This window comes from Apteryx mantelli, chromosome Z, assembly GCF_036417845.1.
Source record: "Apteryx mantelli isolate bAptMan1 chromosome Z, bAptMan1.hap1, whole genome shotgun sequence".
NCBI classification, from domain to species: domain Eukaryota; kingdom Metazoa; phylum Chordata; class Aves; order Apterygiformes; family Apterygidae; genus Apteryx; species Apteryx mantelli.
In genome coordinates this window covers 72,425,718-72,443,495 of record NC_090020.1, presented here as the reverse complement: position 1 = coordinate 72,443,495, position 17,778 = coordinate 72,425,718, and the positions used below count along the sequence as shown (strand labels likewise).

Here is a 17,778-nt window from a genome sequence, read left to right as displayed (position 1 = left end):
TAAACAAATAAGCTTTAATTTCTTCAGTTTGTTATCATAAATCTCTTTTTTAAGATTGATGGGATTCTCACGGTACTGCAGGGTACACAATCAGGGTACAATCTCATCCACTGCAACTAGATGCTGTATTAAAGTCTAGCTAGTAGGATTTAAGTCACAACAGATCTCAGCCATGAATTTGCCTACAGATCCCTACTGTTAAGAGACCACCTACAGCTGATTTCGCAACCAGTGCTGATACTAAGGACTGTTGACCCAAACCAGTGCATGTAAAAGACTGGTTACACTTTCACTTAGAGAATCAGCTAGTGTTAGGTGCTTGAGAAGATGTATCCTAATTATTTCTATCCTATTGTATTTCAAGATATTACCAAAACTTTATATAATCTCTGATGCTTCCCTAGGCAACATTGCTAGATCCACATATCAATGTGAGACTGAGAAACTGAAACATTAGAACTCAGAAGCTGTAACATAGACCGAGACCTTAAAGCATCACAGACATGACAAGGTATCAGTGTGTCTGGCAAGAAATATCTCTACCTTTAAAGATAATTATTTAGGTTTAAGCTGCAAAATTTGGGTTAAGTTCCTGAACCTGTAGAATGTCTCTTAGCTTCTTCTATGGAGTTCATCTGTTAAGGTCTGGCATTAAATACTGGAGGTAATACGACTGAGGTCTATTAAACCTTAGATCATGATCTATGATCCTTTTCAGAATCCCAGACTGGCTGGAACTGAAGTGGGTAAACCTGGGGGCTTTACAAGGGTGCTGGAGAGTGAAGTCTATCCCATCTGTATCCAAGAGACAAGAAATGTTTGCTACCCATTGCTCTTAGAGCTGAACTGCACATAGTTGTACTGTAGGTTCTTTTTATGAGGGGAAAAATTGCTGGTGTGTGTGTGGGGGGGGTGGTATCTACTGACACAAAGTCTCAATGGAAACAGCTAAATTAAGTTTCACCGTCTAAACTGCTTTTAATTGGCCATCATCTAACAGGAGCTTAGAAGTCTAATAAAGACACAGATGTGTCCTCACACGTGTTATTTTCTATTTTCCTGCTCAGACTAGGCATAACACACCTATGCAGAAAGAATGCCAAAGTCATCATTTCATTACAAAATTACTTAAAAATTTGGTCAGTTGAGAATTTTACCCTCTTCTTTCAATGAGTCATTCTTTCAACTCCAACTATCTCCATTACTTTCAGACTCTTTACCTGTAACAATCATCACATCTTTAGTGGCCTCAGAGAAATAAACTTTTCTTTCCCCTCTCTCTCCTCTTCCTAAATACAGAGATATTTAAAGCTTTATGCCCTCTTGCATTCACTCTAGTATATATTCTGCCTTGTCCAGTCGACAGAAGAATAGCTCTCCCCACAGTACTGAAAGTCCTTTTCCTAGTTATATTGCAACTTATTTAATTCTCATTTATCTGACATCAGTGCTCGCTTGTCTACTACATAACACCTGAAAGACTTCTCTTTTCTTAAAGGTTCAGTAGCTTCCTCTCCTCTGGCTACACAGGTTTTGTGTATTATTTGCACTCACCACCTTTGATTCAGAAGTTGATGGCCTGTTTCTGAGCCATCCCCTCATTCTAGGAACAATAGCTTCTCCCGAGTTCTGCTCGGTCATCTCAATCATTATCAAAACAGTATCCATCACTACAAGGTATATTAATGTTAGAAACACACATTTCTTCTTGTGAAAACAATACCTTCGCTACTGATTTAGGATGTCCACTGATCTAGACAATGACATTACATTTGGTTTACATTTTGTGTATGCATTTACATTTGGTGCATGCATTTAAAGACTTTAACCCCTCTCATACATGACAGAAACCTGTTTGAATGACTTAATGTCTTGAGCACAAATACAATACAAGGTGTGAAGTCCACAGCAATGGACTAAAGCTGCATGAGTAGGAATTTCATTTCTCTAAACACAAAAATAAAAACCTTACTGAATATATAATATTTTCAAAATAAAATCATGCATCTTGAACAAAATGAATGTCTAATTGCAAATAACCATGTAATGTAAATTGATTTGAACTTACATCAGTAGCTGCTGTTAGGATTTTAGAAAGGATGACTCTTGCTAAGCCATCTCTGCTGTAATCCAAACTAGAAACAGTCAGTTTTAATAAGTGATCCTGGTTCTTCAAAGAACAAAGATTAAGAAGACTGCGTGTGGGAGGGAAAAAGAAAATATTAGTATTTGAACCCACTCATTATTTATTCAATCAACAATTTAAACTTAAGAGAAGTACTCTGAATTAGCCTTGTATTTTTATAAATGCAGAGGAACACAAAATAAATTCTCATACAAAATGGAGTAACTTTAAATTGCTGCAGATGTTCACAGAGTCAAAGGGGGAGCAGAATAATACCCTGAACAGTAAGGGGAGGTGGGGAACGGGACACCCAAACATTTCTTATAACTGTTTCCTAACAATTTTGACAAGAAGATTGAATTAGTGTTTATGAGTACAAAAACAAATGCTCATGAAGCTTTGTAAACATTTCTTCATTGTAAAACATTCTGTGTATAGAGCTTGACATAGGTTAGCCCTATTAACGGTCTAGATTTAGTTGAAAAATGAAGTTTTCTGTAGCCAGTAAAGAAAATCTGCATTCTGATAAGCAATGCAAATGGCAATTAAAAAAACTGGAGTACTCCAGTAAACCATAACTTTTCTTAAAACTTAATATATTTAAAATAAACGGGGATTAGAAACAGGTACTCAAATTTTCAGCCATTTTACTCTTAAAGCATAGTAAGTTTATTTGGACTGGAACAAAATTTTGAACTCTAGAGCTTCACTCAAGTATATTGGACTGAAGTTTAGGTACAACACACTGTCATATTTCACACACAGGATGATACCCGCCAGTTTCTTGTATTTCAGTACAGTATCATCGTCCCTGATACCATTTCCGTCAGTTAGGTGGCGACAGGAAAAAATAATTTAGTTACAGAAAAGATATGGGTGATTGTGTCACAAAAGGCTAAAAAAAAGCTCTTCTAAAAAAAACAACCCCCCCAAAAAACTGGTGACCTCTAGTTCAAAATAAACAAACAGAATTAAAATTTTTTCAGCTTTATAGAGAGTGGTCCTTTTGCACAGTTTACAAGTTTTAAAAGGATTAATACCTGTAAGCACAATTCAAACTGAAGAAAAACACTCACCACTGAAACACATTACATTTTTCAAGCATTTTCACACCATGAGGGTGACAAGAGAGAGTACCAAAAAACAAAAAGTAGTGCTGACTAAGGGTGTTTAGTAACCCATTATTTTGAAGACTACGTTCAGGTTTCATTCCTGATGACGAATTGAGCCAATGTACAATATCTTTAACCAATTCCTCCAGGTAACTTTGTCCATCCTAACAAAACAAAGAGTAATAGCATTTACTAGTAGCAGAACTGACTCCCTTTTCTTTATTGAAATGCATTCTTGTACATTTCTGAAAATGTACAAACACAATCAAGACACAAAATAGAAGTGCTGGCTGACAAACACCATTCAAAATAATGAAAAAGGCTCAAGGCAAATAAAATGAGTTTAGCTTGCAGACATCTTAGGACCCATTCTAATCCTTCCAAGAAAAGGATCATTTAATGATGTTTTTCTTTGGTCCTCTGGCCTGAGGCATAAAAATCTTTATTACACAAGAAGAAAGGAGTTAGAGGAAGGAAGAATATACACAGCAAAAATAAGTAAGTTATATTTAATAAACCCCTACTTAAACATGGTAGCCTCCCCAGTGTCTCAGCTGGATACTTCAGGATTTTAAGTTATATTTCTTATTTATGCTGATCCTTTTAGGTTTAACACCTGAAGTTTTACTAGAGAAGTCTTTATTAAAATTAAGATTTTTCTCTAAGTGGCATGCAGCAGCATTACTAATTCTATCTCCAGTCTTGCAGCTGAAAATTTCTCACCTCTTCTGATTCAAGAAGAAATTCAGCGAACTGACAACCCACCACAGTGAGCTGCTTAGCCTTGGCATAGTCCAGATCCAGGTTGGCATACAGTTTACTGCTAGGCTTGTAAAAATAGAGCAGTCTCCTTACAAACCTATGAAAAGTAAAAGAGAAGTTATTTTTCACTAAGACAAGGAATCCCTAACAGTACAATATGACGATGGTATAAAAGATGTCTTATCAGTAAATTAGGTCACTGTAAATAATTTTCAAAGTTATTAAAAGAGAGTAGCAGGTATCAGTAATAAGTCTATCCATAGAGGATTTCAGAGATGCAGCTGTACTGTGTGTTACAAAGACTTTCCTATGCCATGATTTGAAACAAGCAAAGGAACTCAAAATCTCTATGCTCTTAGAAGCCATATTTTCCTTCTCATTCTTATGCTTATAATTCATTCTGTTACAATTCATCCTGTGATGAGTTTCAAAGACTATATTGTCTAGGCTTGAAAAGAACAAAAAAAAAAAAAAAAAAGAGTTGGTCTTAATGTTTACGTGACATGACTTTTCCTCAGCTATAATAGTTGAAATGTTATTGCGGAGAATGCATTTTTATGTTCTACCAGGAAAAGGCCATATTTTATTTAGCAACAGCATTTTTATTCACCTGACCTAAGCAGTTCAACAACAAGGTGATTGCAAATGCAGACTCTCACTCACACTTTTTGATACCACATTGAGCAATATGGCTTGAATTTTGTACTGCAGAAATAAATCTTCAGTAAAGGGCTTTCTCCGCTCCTCCAATTCTTAGCCAAAAAATAAACACATTTGCTTTAAAAAACACAAAATCTATCTGAAGGTTAAAGTAATAAGAAAGCTTAACTAAAGCACTGCTTTAGTTAGAAAAAGAGCTAAGAGTAGGCCACTATACAAGTCCAAACACCGGACCAATTATAAAGGAAATCTCTGAAGGCTAGTTTAGCTTTTGTCAAATAAAAGATATTTGATTCTGCGTTATTAGTAAATATACGCATTATATATTTTAGCATATTTATATTAGTGTGTGTGTGTGTATATATATATGCATGTGTGTATATACAGTGATGCATATACACACCCATGTACATGTACACCCCCCCATAACCGCATCTCTTAAAAAATAAGGAAGGCTAGAAATAACTACAGTTGTCCTTTGAGTTAATCAGTATTAAGACCTTTAGTAAAAATATCTGGAATTTGACTTCTACAGCCATAAGATCATAAACAAGAACACTAACAGTAAAAATAACTTATGGAAGCACAAAATAAGATACATATTTTGCATTTCAAAAAAATACAAAAAGGCTGAAAAAATATTTTGTGGTCAGACATAACTGGGGTTTCATTTGTCATAACTAAACAAGAGCAACAGCATTTCACAGCCATTAAAGCATGTAACCTGCAATCTGCAGAAAGGATCAATTAACTGCGTAAGTTGTACACTGATCAAATCCTAGGTCTTCCAGGTTTATTTGGCATTAAATCATTTAGCCACTGAACAACACTTGTGTACAAAACCAGGAAATAGTGTGCGTGCGTGTAGGTGTGTGTGCACATGTGCGTCACAGCCAGGTTTGTAGACATTCCTTTAGAGAAGCAATGTTATTAACTACAGGATTTGGAAAATAATCCTTTACCGCACAGTACAGATTTGCAGTAAATGATTAGATAAGGAAAAAACAGGAAAAAAAATGCAAAATTAAATTATGACTATGATTACAATGGGACTACCACTTATGCTGGGAACACTATATAAAAGTAGCCTGATTACTTTTTAGTAAAAATTTAAAATGGAGCAGCGTGGAGCCTTTCAGGATATATTTTAGCTTTAGGTTTTTCTCACAAATTCATGGAGAAATAGCTTTCTGGGCCTACAAATAAAGAACTATTCTTCAAAACAATTTAATCAAATCAGTTTCCTGAAATGCATGTTAAAAGTCACATCCAAGAACTAATTATCACATATGCACAAAAATGATTTAAAAAAGCTATAATACTAAGAGACATGAAAGGAACCAAAGTTGTTGTTTTTTGTTTGCTTTCCAAATCACACATGCTTCCCTCACCATTAACAGCAACTAGAAATACCTTTTTTTTTTTTTAATACAAGCTATAACTGTGTAACTTTACAACTATAAACCTGTTCTGCCAACATTTGCCAAGTGTTGACATCAAACAGTAATATATGAAATACTGAAGACATAACACTTTAAAAGTTTTAAAATGAAATAGGGTGTTTGCAAAGCTGATATGATTCTTGTTTAGGGAATAGATATATTAGGTATCTTTGCGTAGAAGAAAACCCCACTAAATCTTAAAGACCTGTTTATTTAAAGCAAATAGTGCAACCTAATTATCTAAAATTTCACTTTTGCTGCTTATCTATATATTAAGTTTTAGAAATGTGACATATCCAAGGAATAGTTTATTGCAATATTAAAAACCAGTTGTTCCAAATTTCTTTCTTCAAAGGACGTCTATGTAATTTTACATACCTGTGCAATTGTTCATCTTTATAGTTCCTTAGATTTACATTTGGCCACTAGAAAAACAGCAAATATAGCATTATATGAAACTTGTACATCAGTCCTTGATTAGTCACTAAAATTTACTCATTTCTATTATAGTTAAATTCACCTAATAATTAGAAGTATAAGTTTTCTTGCCTTTAATATTACCTATAAAAAAAACTTATTTTATTGAAAAGCCCACACTCTTCTTGCTCCAAGAACTGTTTTATTTTTTCTAGAGAAGGACAGGGAGTGCCGGGTGCATGCTATGCGTACACGACCACAATTCTAATGAAAATAGCAAACTATGACATGCTAATGAAAAATAAACAATTTTGCTCAGTTTCTCCTCTGCAAATACAAAGCAAATTTTAATACTCATGTAAAAGGGAAATTGTTATTTGTTTTCACTATTAATCAGATTAGTTTTGAAGTAGTCATTATTCTGTTACAGCTCACTTAAATATTGCTTATTAAAATAGTATTTAAACTTCTCTGTTGACACTTGAAAGACATTTCAGATAAGATCAAATAAAGCTATGCCAGATCTTTCTGGACCTATCCTTTCTCCATACTAAGTTTTTCCTCTGTTTTTACAGCCATTATCTCTATGGCTTCAGATTTACTTTTGTTGCTACTAGCATCTCCTTTGAAGGAGTGGAAAAGAGTGCATCAAACACATTGTTCTTTCCTACCTAAGCAATACAGTTCTACATTTCAAATTGGTGTACAAGTATTCTAAGCCAGGTAGTGCAATAGCTAATGAATAGTAAAGCTGATCAGACTGATAACATTGAATCCATGTGTGTCAGAGTAAGTATGAAGCTCTACTGTCGACAGACAGAAAGTGAATCCCTCCATCCTGACCACTGCCACTTTTGCTGCTTTTCTCGCAGCTTAGACAGCAAGCTGAGCAAGTAAAAAAGGCTGGAAGGGACCAAATGAGACTTCAAGTAGTGAGGTGGTAGGAAAGCTAGTGTTCCATGGCCATAAGGTTGTTACTGAGACAGGAGAAGATATGTTGCCACATGAGATAATGAAGCCCAAACATCAGAATCTGGATCCTGCTCATTCTGGGGCTAAAGATGGACCACTCTGATAAACTGTACAACACCAACATGCACTAAGATAATGTTAACAGGAACGGAAGTGGTTAGACTTTAACTGGAAAGCACAATAACTTCTCATTCTGAAAGACGGAAGCCTCTCATTTTAAGACATTTAAAACTGTTTGACAGGTCACTAGAAAATGTACTGCAGGAATGCCTGAGATATCAGGGAAACTCACAGCTTGACCTAGAAGCTTTCCTGCTTCTAAATTTCATGGGGGGGGGGGGGGGGGGGGATCCCTTAATGGTCAACTATGTAAAATATCCATTGTCAAAGTACTACACCGATTAGCTGTGAGATTCTGAAGAGCAGTTTCTTGATAATGTATTTAATGCGAAATCAAAAGTAGAAATATCTATGATTAATATAAATCTAGTAATAATACTGCAAAAAGCCTATAAACAAGTGAAATTTGGTGGAGCAAGAAGTTACTGTCATTGACCTATTTAGTCCTTTATACTAGACAAATTCTTGTTTTCTCAAGTGTATCGGTCCTTGAGAAAACATACACAGAAATGTATTTCTTTTCATGTAATTTTTTATATAATCTTGATTATGTCTGTCACCATTAATCCCTTCTGTACTCTATCATCTTTAGAATAATAAAGAATATAGTAAGGAAAAGTTGTTTGCGGGCAACAATAGGAGGATGGCTTTGATGCACAGAATAACAGGAGAGCAGATGATCTCTAAGATTATTCTGAGTATTAACTGGTAAGAAAGTCTGCTGCTCAAAAAAGACACAGTCCTCTAAAAGTGATGCAATGAACATAATAGGAAATATCTCCCAAAGGGAGGGCATCAACCTATTTATTAAGTATTTTATGAAGAAAAATTTAATTCTGTAATGAACTTGATGTAATGGACTATTTGTATTAGTTCAACACATATACAGTGAGATTGCATACCTTAAAGTTTTCACACAAGGCTCTGTCTAAGCATCCAAAGTCTGATCTATAACTCACTTCCAACCTTACCCTTCAGTTTGCATTATATGAAAGAAAGAAAAAAAAAAAATCGGCTACGAAACTGAATGAGGCAGTATTCCTATCTAGTTTGGACCAAAGTCTAACACATTAGGTAACTTTAAAATCATTGTTTCTTACTTCATAAAGAGTGAGTGAGTTTGTATAAAATGTTATATACAACTTAATATAAGCTTATTAAGAAATTTGTCAGTTTAACTGTAGTGTACTTGTGTGTGCAGTTTAGGGGCTGCATATGAAAAGAGTGTATCAGCATTGATTAAACCCATGACATCCTAATTTTCTGAAATAAAACAGATTATGAGGTATAATACTGTGTCAGTATTAGAAAGTCAAAGCTCACATGTGAAAAGGACAATTGTTTTCAAACAATTTCACAAAAGTAGAATCACGCACTTTCTTTGCTCACCTTCAATATGGTCCCTATCAGATTCCAATTCCACTCAAGATTCTCTTTATGATTAAGAACCTGGCTGTCTCGAAGATTCATTACAAGGGCTTCTTCTGTATCCTGTAACATAGACATGAAAACCTATAGTAAGTTTCCTTGCATCATTTTTCAGTCTTGTCACTGGATATACTGGTCATGTAACGATCACTGAAATGCATTTTGTATTTGAGAGTAAATTGCATGATTATGGTACTGCCATCAGAATCTAACAGTAAGAGATCACTGTTGGGCCCAGAAAGCATTAAAAACCATCATAATTTCATTCTTCAAGTCCTATAAAGTGCAATCCACATGTATCCACATGTGTATCCACATATAGCTAGAAGGCAAATTAAATGAAAAAAATCTACAAAGAAATCACAAATGGCTGTGAATTAAAGAAAGCAAAACTGAGAAGGAAGAAAAAAGGAAGGAAATCTCCCAAATACAAAATCAAACTAAAGTTTTGAAAATCAGTAATGGTAATACCTTTAAAATAAAGATGTCTTTCTGCACACGGTATTGATCTCTTTTTTGGTGGGTTGAGATTGCTTTCTGAATAATATGGTCCAAATGGAGGCTGTAAGGTTTAGGTCCCCTTTTCTTCATCTCATGAAAGCGTTTTAAGCAGTTGAGTGCAGCACTTGCTCGTCTAATAGAAAAATACTATAATCAGTATTGGACAACTGTTACACAAATAAAAAACACCACTGCTAAATCTTGAGTTAAACAGGCATAGCTCAAGTAAGAATTCACCAACAAGAAGCAATTCTGAAGCCAAAAAAAAAAAAAATTTTTTTTTAGATATGTTTTGATGCACTTATACCCCTTAGTCTTGTATAGAAATTATACAGAAAATTCTCTTTCAGAATTTCCAGCACTGAAGAATAAGTATTATTGAGGCCTTTGCTTCTACTCTACAATTAGTGGTATCTTTCAGACTGCACAGGTGAAGGTATTGCAAAACTGAAGCTGAAGATTTGTAAGACGTCACAGTAGATCAATGTTCTGCTGTAAAGTTCAGGGGGCTAGCTTCAGCTTCAACTAACAGAGTACTTCTGGTAAGTTCTCCTTTTTCTAGAGGGTAGTGGGGGTATCAGTATTATATTTTCCGCTTTTTATATTCAAACAGTTGAGTGACAGCACATAAGAAATTTTCCAGGAAAAGATAGGAAGTGATAGAAGAGCCATTGGACAATGACAGAATCAGTTACTCTCAAAACAGTGCTAGCAGAAAAAGCAGCTGAGCAAATAAAATAAGAAGGTCCAAAAATGAACAGCTAAGTCTACCTTTATTTCCCATAAATGCAAGATATTTTAAAAATGCTTCAAAACAGAGTTCACATAGGGTAGGGGAGTATTTTTGTTTATCTTACTTTACATATCTTCAAACAAATAACTGTGAATTTGGTCACTCATCTGAATTACAAGTTTAATCTGTAACAGGGCTTACAGTTTTTCAGAGTATGAGACAATGCAGAGCATTGACCAAATCCAAGATTCCCAAATACAACAGATACATCTACAAAATCTCTTTCTACCAACAAAAACAGGACTTCCCACTAGTCTATGAGGTATGTCCACAAATGCCAAAAATCAAAGAAAAAAATAATTGCAAGGAATCCACAAATGTATCCCTTCTGCTCTTCAACTTTCCTCTCCTCCCACAGCTTTGACCAAGTGTAACGCGACATGAAGGAAGTTACCAGATAGAGATAGAAAACCACCTTTGTTCCATTAATCATTTATGTCTGTATACACTGAGAAAGAAAAAATGAGTTTGATCAAAGTTTATATGAAGTTTCTTTTCATTATATTACATTCAGCATATTTTTATATTAATATTCATGATTAGAAGACTTTTTTTGACATTAGCGACACGATCTTTTGCAGCAGAGAGGGGCTTGTGCTGTGGTTTAAGCCCAATAAATTGAGATATTTGCCTACAAAGTAATAAGGCTTTTTTGAAAAATAATTGTGTTTTCACATATCGTAAAGTCTTATAGTTACAAATGACTTCTTCAAAACTAAAAAAAAACCAAACAGACTCACAAAACCTACCCTCCCCCCAATAATAATAATAATAAAAAAAGACCAGAAAGTTTCTGGGAAGCACTCCACAAGCACCATTTATGATCTTACAGTAGCAGTTCTGTAAAGAATTCTGTAATTTATCACTGACAACATAACAAAAGACAAAATATGAAGTTATGATACTTTATCAGAATAGTGATTTGACAAGCCAGATCAGGAATGGCAAGAGTAATGATCTGATCTATCAAAACATTTTGTATAATTTACTATTAGAAAAAATAAAAATTTCAATTTCAAGATTCTTTTTTTTCTAGTTCAGCAAGGAATAAAAAGCTAATCGTTTAATCATTTGTTTCAAGTTGGATGTTCATTTGATTACCCTAAGAGTGCCAAATATGCTGCTGCAGTATGCACTGAACAGTTATTTAAAATTTCTGTTCATACATTCTTGTGTTTTAATGGAACTGAAAGGAACATACTGAAAAATTTTTCAGTGAAAGATTCAAACAAAAGCATATGGAAGTTTTAATGTATTTGCTATCATTACAGTGATCATTTTCTACAGAGGAAAAAAGTGTTTAAGAGAGAGCCCCATGCCAACATTACATTTTTGTTCTTGCTTACACTAATAATGATTCCCTAGTTTGGTCAATTACTACTTAAATAGCTATAGATAAACAACAATTGAAGAAAAGTTTTGGCATAGGCATTCTTAGTTTACAAAGCTTAGTTGTATCAAAACACCATATAAACCACCTGAAATAATGGAGAGGTACAACACAGAACACATTTCAGATGTTGCTTGATCAAACAGTGGCTTATGGAAAAATTGTGTAAAAAAAAAAAATCTTGCAACATATGCAAGACATGTTCTGAAACCTTCCACCAAAACTTCCTTTCTGGATTTCTGAATTTCAGAATCATTACTGTAAATATAATGCATTTTTGGAATCATGCACTGGAAATGGCATTTCTTTAACAAACATCAAAGAACATTTCCATACGCACTCCCCCGGCAATAAAGACAGCAGTGGTTTCAACCACCAAGAAACAGGTAATGTAGGTTTTCACTCAATTGCAGTACATACGCATCTTGGGGGAGGGGGAAGGAGGTGTAGATATTTTAACTTCTAAGTATAATTTAGCATTCTTACAGTCTTTTCTCTTTCACGATGTCAAAAGATGCTGCCATATTCATTAGCGTTGGTAAGCAGTGCAGGTGATGACTATGAGAATGAGGAAGGATTGTGTTTGCCTAAAAAAACAAAACAAAAAAAAAACAAAAACAAAAAAAAGAATGACTTATTACAACATTTTCAGCCATCTCTAAGAATCAGCATTTGCAGAGTCTACACTTTTCACAAAACTTTCACAAATGCACAACAACAAAACCACTTTTTGTAAAACGTGAGAGCAATAATCACACACAAGATTTCAAATACCTGCTCAAATTAATTAGTCTGAAATACAATTCAAAAAATAATTTAAGAATTTTAGGATGCAGACTCAGCATGAGTCTAATTTTTGCATTGGCTGGTTTCAGTTAAAGTGATAGCATGCAATAACATGCAAAGCATTATTAAATAAACAAAACAAATACAAAAATTGCAAAAATAACTTTTATTCTATTCAGTTGCAGTCATCCTTATGTGTATAGAAGTACTAAAAAGTATAATAAAAATATAAAAATAATTTATTTAATGATGTTCACATAATACCTTCAACTACCAATGATTCTGCACAGAAAAATAATATTCTTGTGAATATCTGATGAACTCATTCACATAACTTCTTAAGTGAACAGACGTTTAATTGGTTTTATTTTGGAAAACAGGTAATTGTGCAAATATATTTGAAAACTATAAAGAAGATTGAAATAATTTTTTCTTCACCTTCATTAAAACTAAATCAAAGTATAAATATTTGTTCAATATTTTGAAAAAAAGTCTCATTTCAGACTAGGGAATTATCTCTTCACAAAACAGAAAACGTATTATGCTTGCAGCATACTCAAAAGTCAGTGCATCTAGTCACTCTCATACAAAAGTATCCCAGAACCCACCAAAGACAACGTACCTTAATGCAGACCCCATTTTTAAACTACACGGCTGACTGCATACTCAAGAAATTTTGCCAATTATTTACAGAAAAATCACTGGAGAGATTAAGATAATTGCAAGTAATCACAGAGATTAAAGAACAGATTGCTTGTGTTTGTTTCAACCCATGTTGCTGAGGTGAGACGTTATAAATCACTATAGTAATAAAAATCCTATTCAAAGATTGTGGTCTAGTTTTTTGGAGTATGAAGAACAGAATTGAAATGTGTCTAAAGTTTGAAGACACACATTATGTCTGATAACTCTGCTCATGCAAATGGAAATCTTCTAAGACAAAGCTGTATTTCATGACTGCCTTCTCTTAGAAAGCAGCATGTTTACTAAAAAAAACCCCAAATAAACAAACAAAAAAACACTAATCAAAGTGCTCTTTTGTACACACTATTCTTGCCCTCAGGAAAGGATGTGAAAAAGAGAACTATTCATAAGAAAGGTAAGTCATACCACTTCACATATCACTAGTAGCTCCTCAGCAGGCTAAAGGCAGCACTGGGGTGTGTGTATATGAAAACAATAAAATCACCTCTATACCATAATAATTTAGGTTATTCTTAGAAGTTCTGCTCTTCGAGCAGGTTGTTTTCATTTCTTTTTCTGTCTTGAGCAGGCTACAGTAACCAGAGCAAGACAAATACAGTGGAATGAATTTACAATTTCCTCTCATCTTCAGCTGTTGAAATGAGAATAAACCCTGTCAGTATGGAATGGTAAAGACTTTAACCTTGTGGGGATGCTGCATAAAGGAAGAAGAAAAGCTACTGTAAAAGATAAGTTCGGGAGAGAGAAGAGGGAGGAAGTGAGGTATCTCCAGCTTCTCTGTGCTATGTAAAAGCAGCCAATAGCACTACTGAAAAACTGTTCCACCAAGCTGGAGTTGCCTGGATGAATAATATGAAGTGCCCCAGCAAAAAATGTTTATCTTCTAGCCTGCTATGCAGAAAGATTAATGCACTGCCACAGGGCTGCTAACATTGAAAAAAAAGGAAAAAGCAACAATAGTCCTTCTTTTCCCAAACACAGTAACTGATGAGTGAGTTTGCATGATTCCAGCTTAAAACTACAACTAGCTTCTGATGCAAGGAAGAGTCCTGGTGAGAGTGTGAGAGCCGGGGGTTACCTCTGGGGCAGCAGAAGCCCCCTCTTTCAGCACTGCCTTCCTGAGTCATGCTAGTTTTAAAATATGTAGTGCCATATGATGTACTGCAAGATAACACTATTATTATAAAAAGGGGATGCCCCCAGTTCACAACAGATAAATTCGAGGCTGTAACAGGAAACACCAATTTACAACGAGCTACTAATACTACTTGTTCTAAGCAGAAAGTCTCTACTCACCATATGCAAAAGCTCTCCTAAAAGGATAGTTGCTCTAACAGATACATGGTCATCGCTACTTGTAATGACTTCAACCAGACCCTTCAAAAGGTTAAAAAAAAAAATTACAATATTTAATGTACATCCTCTTATTTTAATTTTTATGGGAAAAAGTAGCAAGCATCTATTCATACTTAAGGTCATCAATTACCTCTAGAAGTCCATTGGTAATAAAAGCTGAAAGCACTAAAGCCAAATAATTATCCATGAGGTCAGGCCTAAGGAGAAGAAGTATGGAAACAGTTTAGAAAGTACATTGCTTTTATTGTTTCTGCAAGAGAACAACAATTACTTTATCAACACAAAAAAAACAGTTTAGATACTGTTGGTGAAATGCCCACCTTGACCTGGCTCGATGGGGTAATATAGTTTTAGCTTCAGCAGCTACAAAGCCATCAGAAAGTCTCCAACAGTCCTGAAACCTGCTTGGATCTATAAAGCAAAATATGGACAACAGTAATAATGACACTGTATACACGGTATTTCATGGTGTTATTTTAACAGTTGCCATTAGATAAACAGCCCTTTTATCAACTATAACTGTCATTTCAGGTTTCAAATTGTAGAAACATTTACATCAGAAGGGACCTCTACAAGTTATCTAATCCACACTCCTGTGCAAAGCAAGGCTAACTTTGAAGCTAGGACAACCAAAATAACAACATTTCCAAATTCATAAACACATTAAACTTGTTTAACAGAAAATATTTTAAAATGTATATCCATATGTAGCAACGTAGCAAGTTTGCAACAAAGAATGATTTATTTATTATAACTGCTGAATGATGATTAAGCTTTTTTATAATGAACCTCATGACATAGACATTTAAAACCAGACTTTGTAGAAGGGAATTGCTGGAACATTTAAAGCTAAGACTTGCTCCTCTCCAGCTCATATTTTTGTACTGTGAGGCAAAGGAGAGGATACTTTTAGGGTTGCAAAGGAGTAATTCTAAAAATAAAAGACTGACTTTGCTAAATAGGAAGACATGAAACTCGTTTGAGTTTGCCTTAGGAAAACTAAGTCTGCTGAAGCACAGTGGAGATGGCTAGCACATACACAGCATATGGAAACAGAGACTTTCTAATAACTTTTCTGTGACACAGCACTAACACTTCATGATCAAAGCAGGCTAATTTGTTGTAACGTTAATTACAGTCTTCTGTAATTATTATGCTCCATTACAGCTCTTTATCAAACTTAAAATTGATGTAGTAAGGATGTCAGAAGAAAGTTTGACTTCTAGTAGTTTCATCTTCAATGCCCAGTGGTTGATAAAGAACTTTAAATAGGACCTGAGAACACCCAAAGAATTCAGCGATAAAACAGTTAATATTGACATTATCTACAGTATGGAGGAAACAGTCAAGGGTTCAAATTTGTAGAGTAAATGAATAGACAGAATGCTTTTGTGAACTGGTTCTAAATACTTACCTACACTGAGAAGCGCCTCAATAAATTCTTCAGCAACAACAGGGAGAGGAAGGCGAAATATATCATAAAGAACCTCAAGCAGACCTCGCTAGAAAATAAGAAGAAAGAAGTAGCGATTTTATAGATTTATAAAAATGGTCTTTTTCCATTAAACTATTAAAAATATGAATATTGAAGTTTAGATTTCCATAAACTGTTAAGACCAATGTCTTTGGTTTGTTTTTTTGGGGTGTGTGTGGGGGGAACATGCTTATTTTCATAATCTGAAGGAATTTGGAGAAGAGAAGGAGAAGGCAAGGGGCTTGCTTGCTGCAAAAGTGTGCTTTATTATCACTACAAATGCTACAGAAATTTGGGATACTTGAATTACATCAGTTGAAAATGTTACTAAATTAAAAGCACAGTTTCTCCCTAATTGATATTTTTCAACAACTGTGATCAAAATAAAACTCTCCATTCTTACTACATTTAGCAGAATCTCCTCTAGCCACATGTAAATTTTCTACTTACAATACTACAGAAGAAAATTGAAAAACAGCATCTTGGATGTTATTACCTATACATTACCACCACCAAATAGTACACCAGCAATGACTGCATAATTTCTACCATGAATGAGACTGAAAGTGCAGATTGCTCTTCTATACTTAATTAGGAAGCCCTGAGAGATGTTGACAATCACAGCATTATCCAATATGCAAATAAAAATCAAATGAATGCACAGTTGTGTACTAGAAATACAAATAGTTTCATTACCTTGTCTATCAAAGGTTATGAAACAAGACACTTGCAGATCTGACTGAGCAGGTTTTGTTAGAACAGTTACACAAGTTACTGCTGCCACCACCACCAACTTTTTAGTTTAGCCAGTTATTTGGAAGAAACATTTTTACTCATCACAGATTTAAACTCATCATAACTACAGCTACTTTGTATTTGCTTTGACTTGTGGCCATAACGAAAATTCATTTATGTGCTGTTGATCTAGTCTGTCTCCATGTGGACTTTTCCTAATGCCTGCTCTGTGTTTAGTCATTAAATACCAGCAGATCGGAGACTTCCACCATACAAAGTATGAATGAGAAACTAAACTTAAAACCAAGAACAACTGCTGGAAGCTATTAAACTTTTTTCCTGGCAGTATCAATTTCATGGTGCCTTAATATTTTTTTAATTCCTTTTAAAACACAATGGAATTCTATAGAATGAGTTCAAGATCTACATAAAATAATAAAAAGCAACAGACTAAAAATAAAAAACCAAAAACTTAACTCTTATAGTTAACTTATAAACTATTTCACTGCCATAATATTTGAGCATATTTCAATTTTTTAATATATATTTCTTCCCCATACATAGCCACTTTTCTCCCCCCTTCTCCTCTCCCTCCTGTCATACATACAGGGTGTGCTTTTAGTCTCATTTCACAGATAAGGAGCTAGAAGTAGAAAAAGCAAGCAACTTGCTTAAGCTCACACAGGAATTTTACAGTGATAGTATAGGCTTGAACTTAAGGGTCAAGTAAACTTCAGGCTAGTGGCCTCATAACTGGAATCTGTATTTAAACCACTAGGTTGTTAAAATTTTAAGACTGTGTAATTAAAACATCCAATATTATTCATATTTCAGTACTAAATATTTACCACCTACCCGTATTTCCATATTTGGTATACAAAGTACCCCAATGAGAGACTGAATCCCAGAATTCCCAGGCTTGCACAAGCTGATAATACCTAGAAAATATTAAATACATAATAATATTCCCTCACAGCAAAAAAAAAGCTTGAGATACATT

General features: G+C 34.4%; 1 protein-coding gene across 1 annotated transcript in view; it reads right to left on the bottom strand.

Annotated features, from left to right (window-relative positions):
* The window catches only part of RICTOR (RPTOR independent companion of MTOR complex 2), a 94,905-nt gene that overhangs the window by 28,453 nt on the left and 48,674 nt on the right, over positions 1 to 17,778 (bottom strand). Inside the window, exons 11-22 of the mRNA XM_067315628.1 lie at positions 17,634 to 17,716; positions 15,984 to 16,071; positions 14,890 to 14,980; positions 14,700 to 14,766; positions 14,510 to 14,590; positions 12,209 to 12,309; positions 9,510 to 9,672; positions 9,000 to 9,101; positions 6,480 to 6,526; positions 3,961 to 4,096; positions 3,202 to 3,401; positions 2,069 to 2,195 (exon numbers count right to left, since the gene is read on the bottom strand). Of these exons, the coding sequence (XP_067171729.1) occupies positions 2,069 to 2,195; positions 3,202 to 3,401; positions 3,961 to 4,096; positions 6,480 to 6,526; positions 9,000 to 9,101; positions 9,510 to 9,672; positions 12,209 to 12,309; positions 14,510 to 14,590; positions 14,700 to 14,766; positions 14,890 to 14,980; positions 15,984 to 16,071; positions 17,634 to 17,716 (1,286 nt within the window). The remainder of the gene's footprint in view (positions 1 to 2,068; positions 2,196 to 3,201; positions 3,402 to 3,960; positions 4,097 to 6,479; positions 6,527 to 8,999; positions 9,102 to 9,509; positions 9,673 to 12,208; positions 12,310 to 14,509; positions 14,591 to 14,699; positions 14,767 to 14,889; positions 14,981 to 15,983; positions 16,072 to 17,633; positions 17,717 to 17,778) is intronic.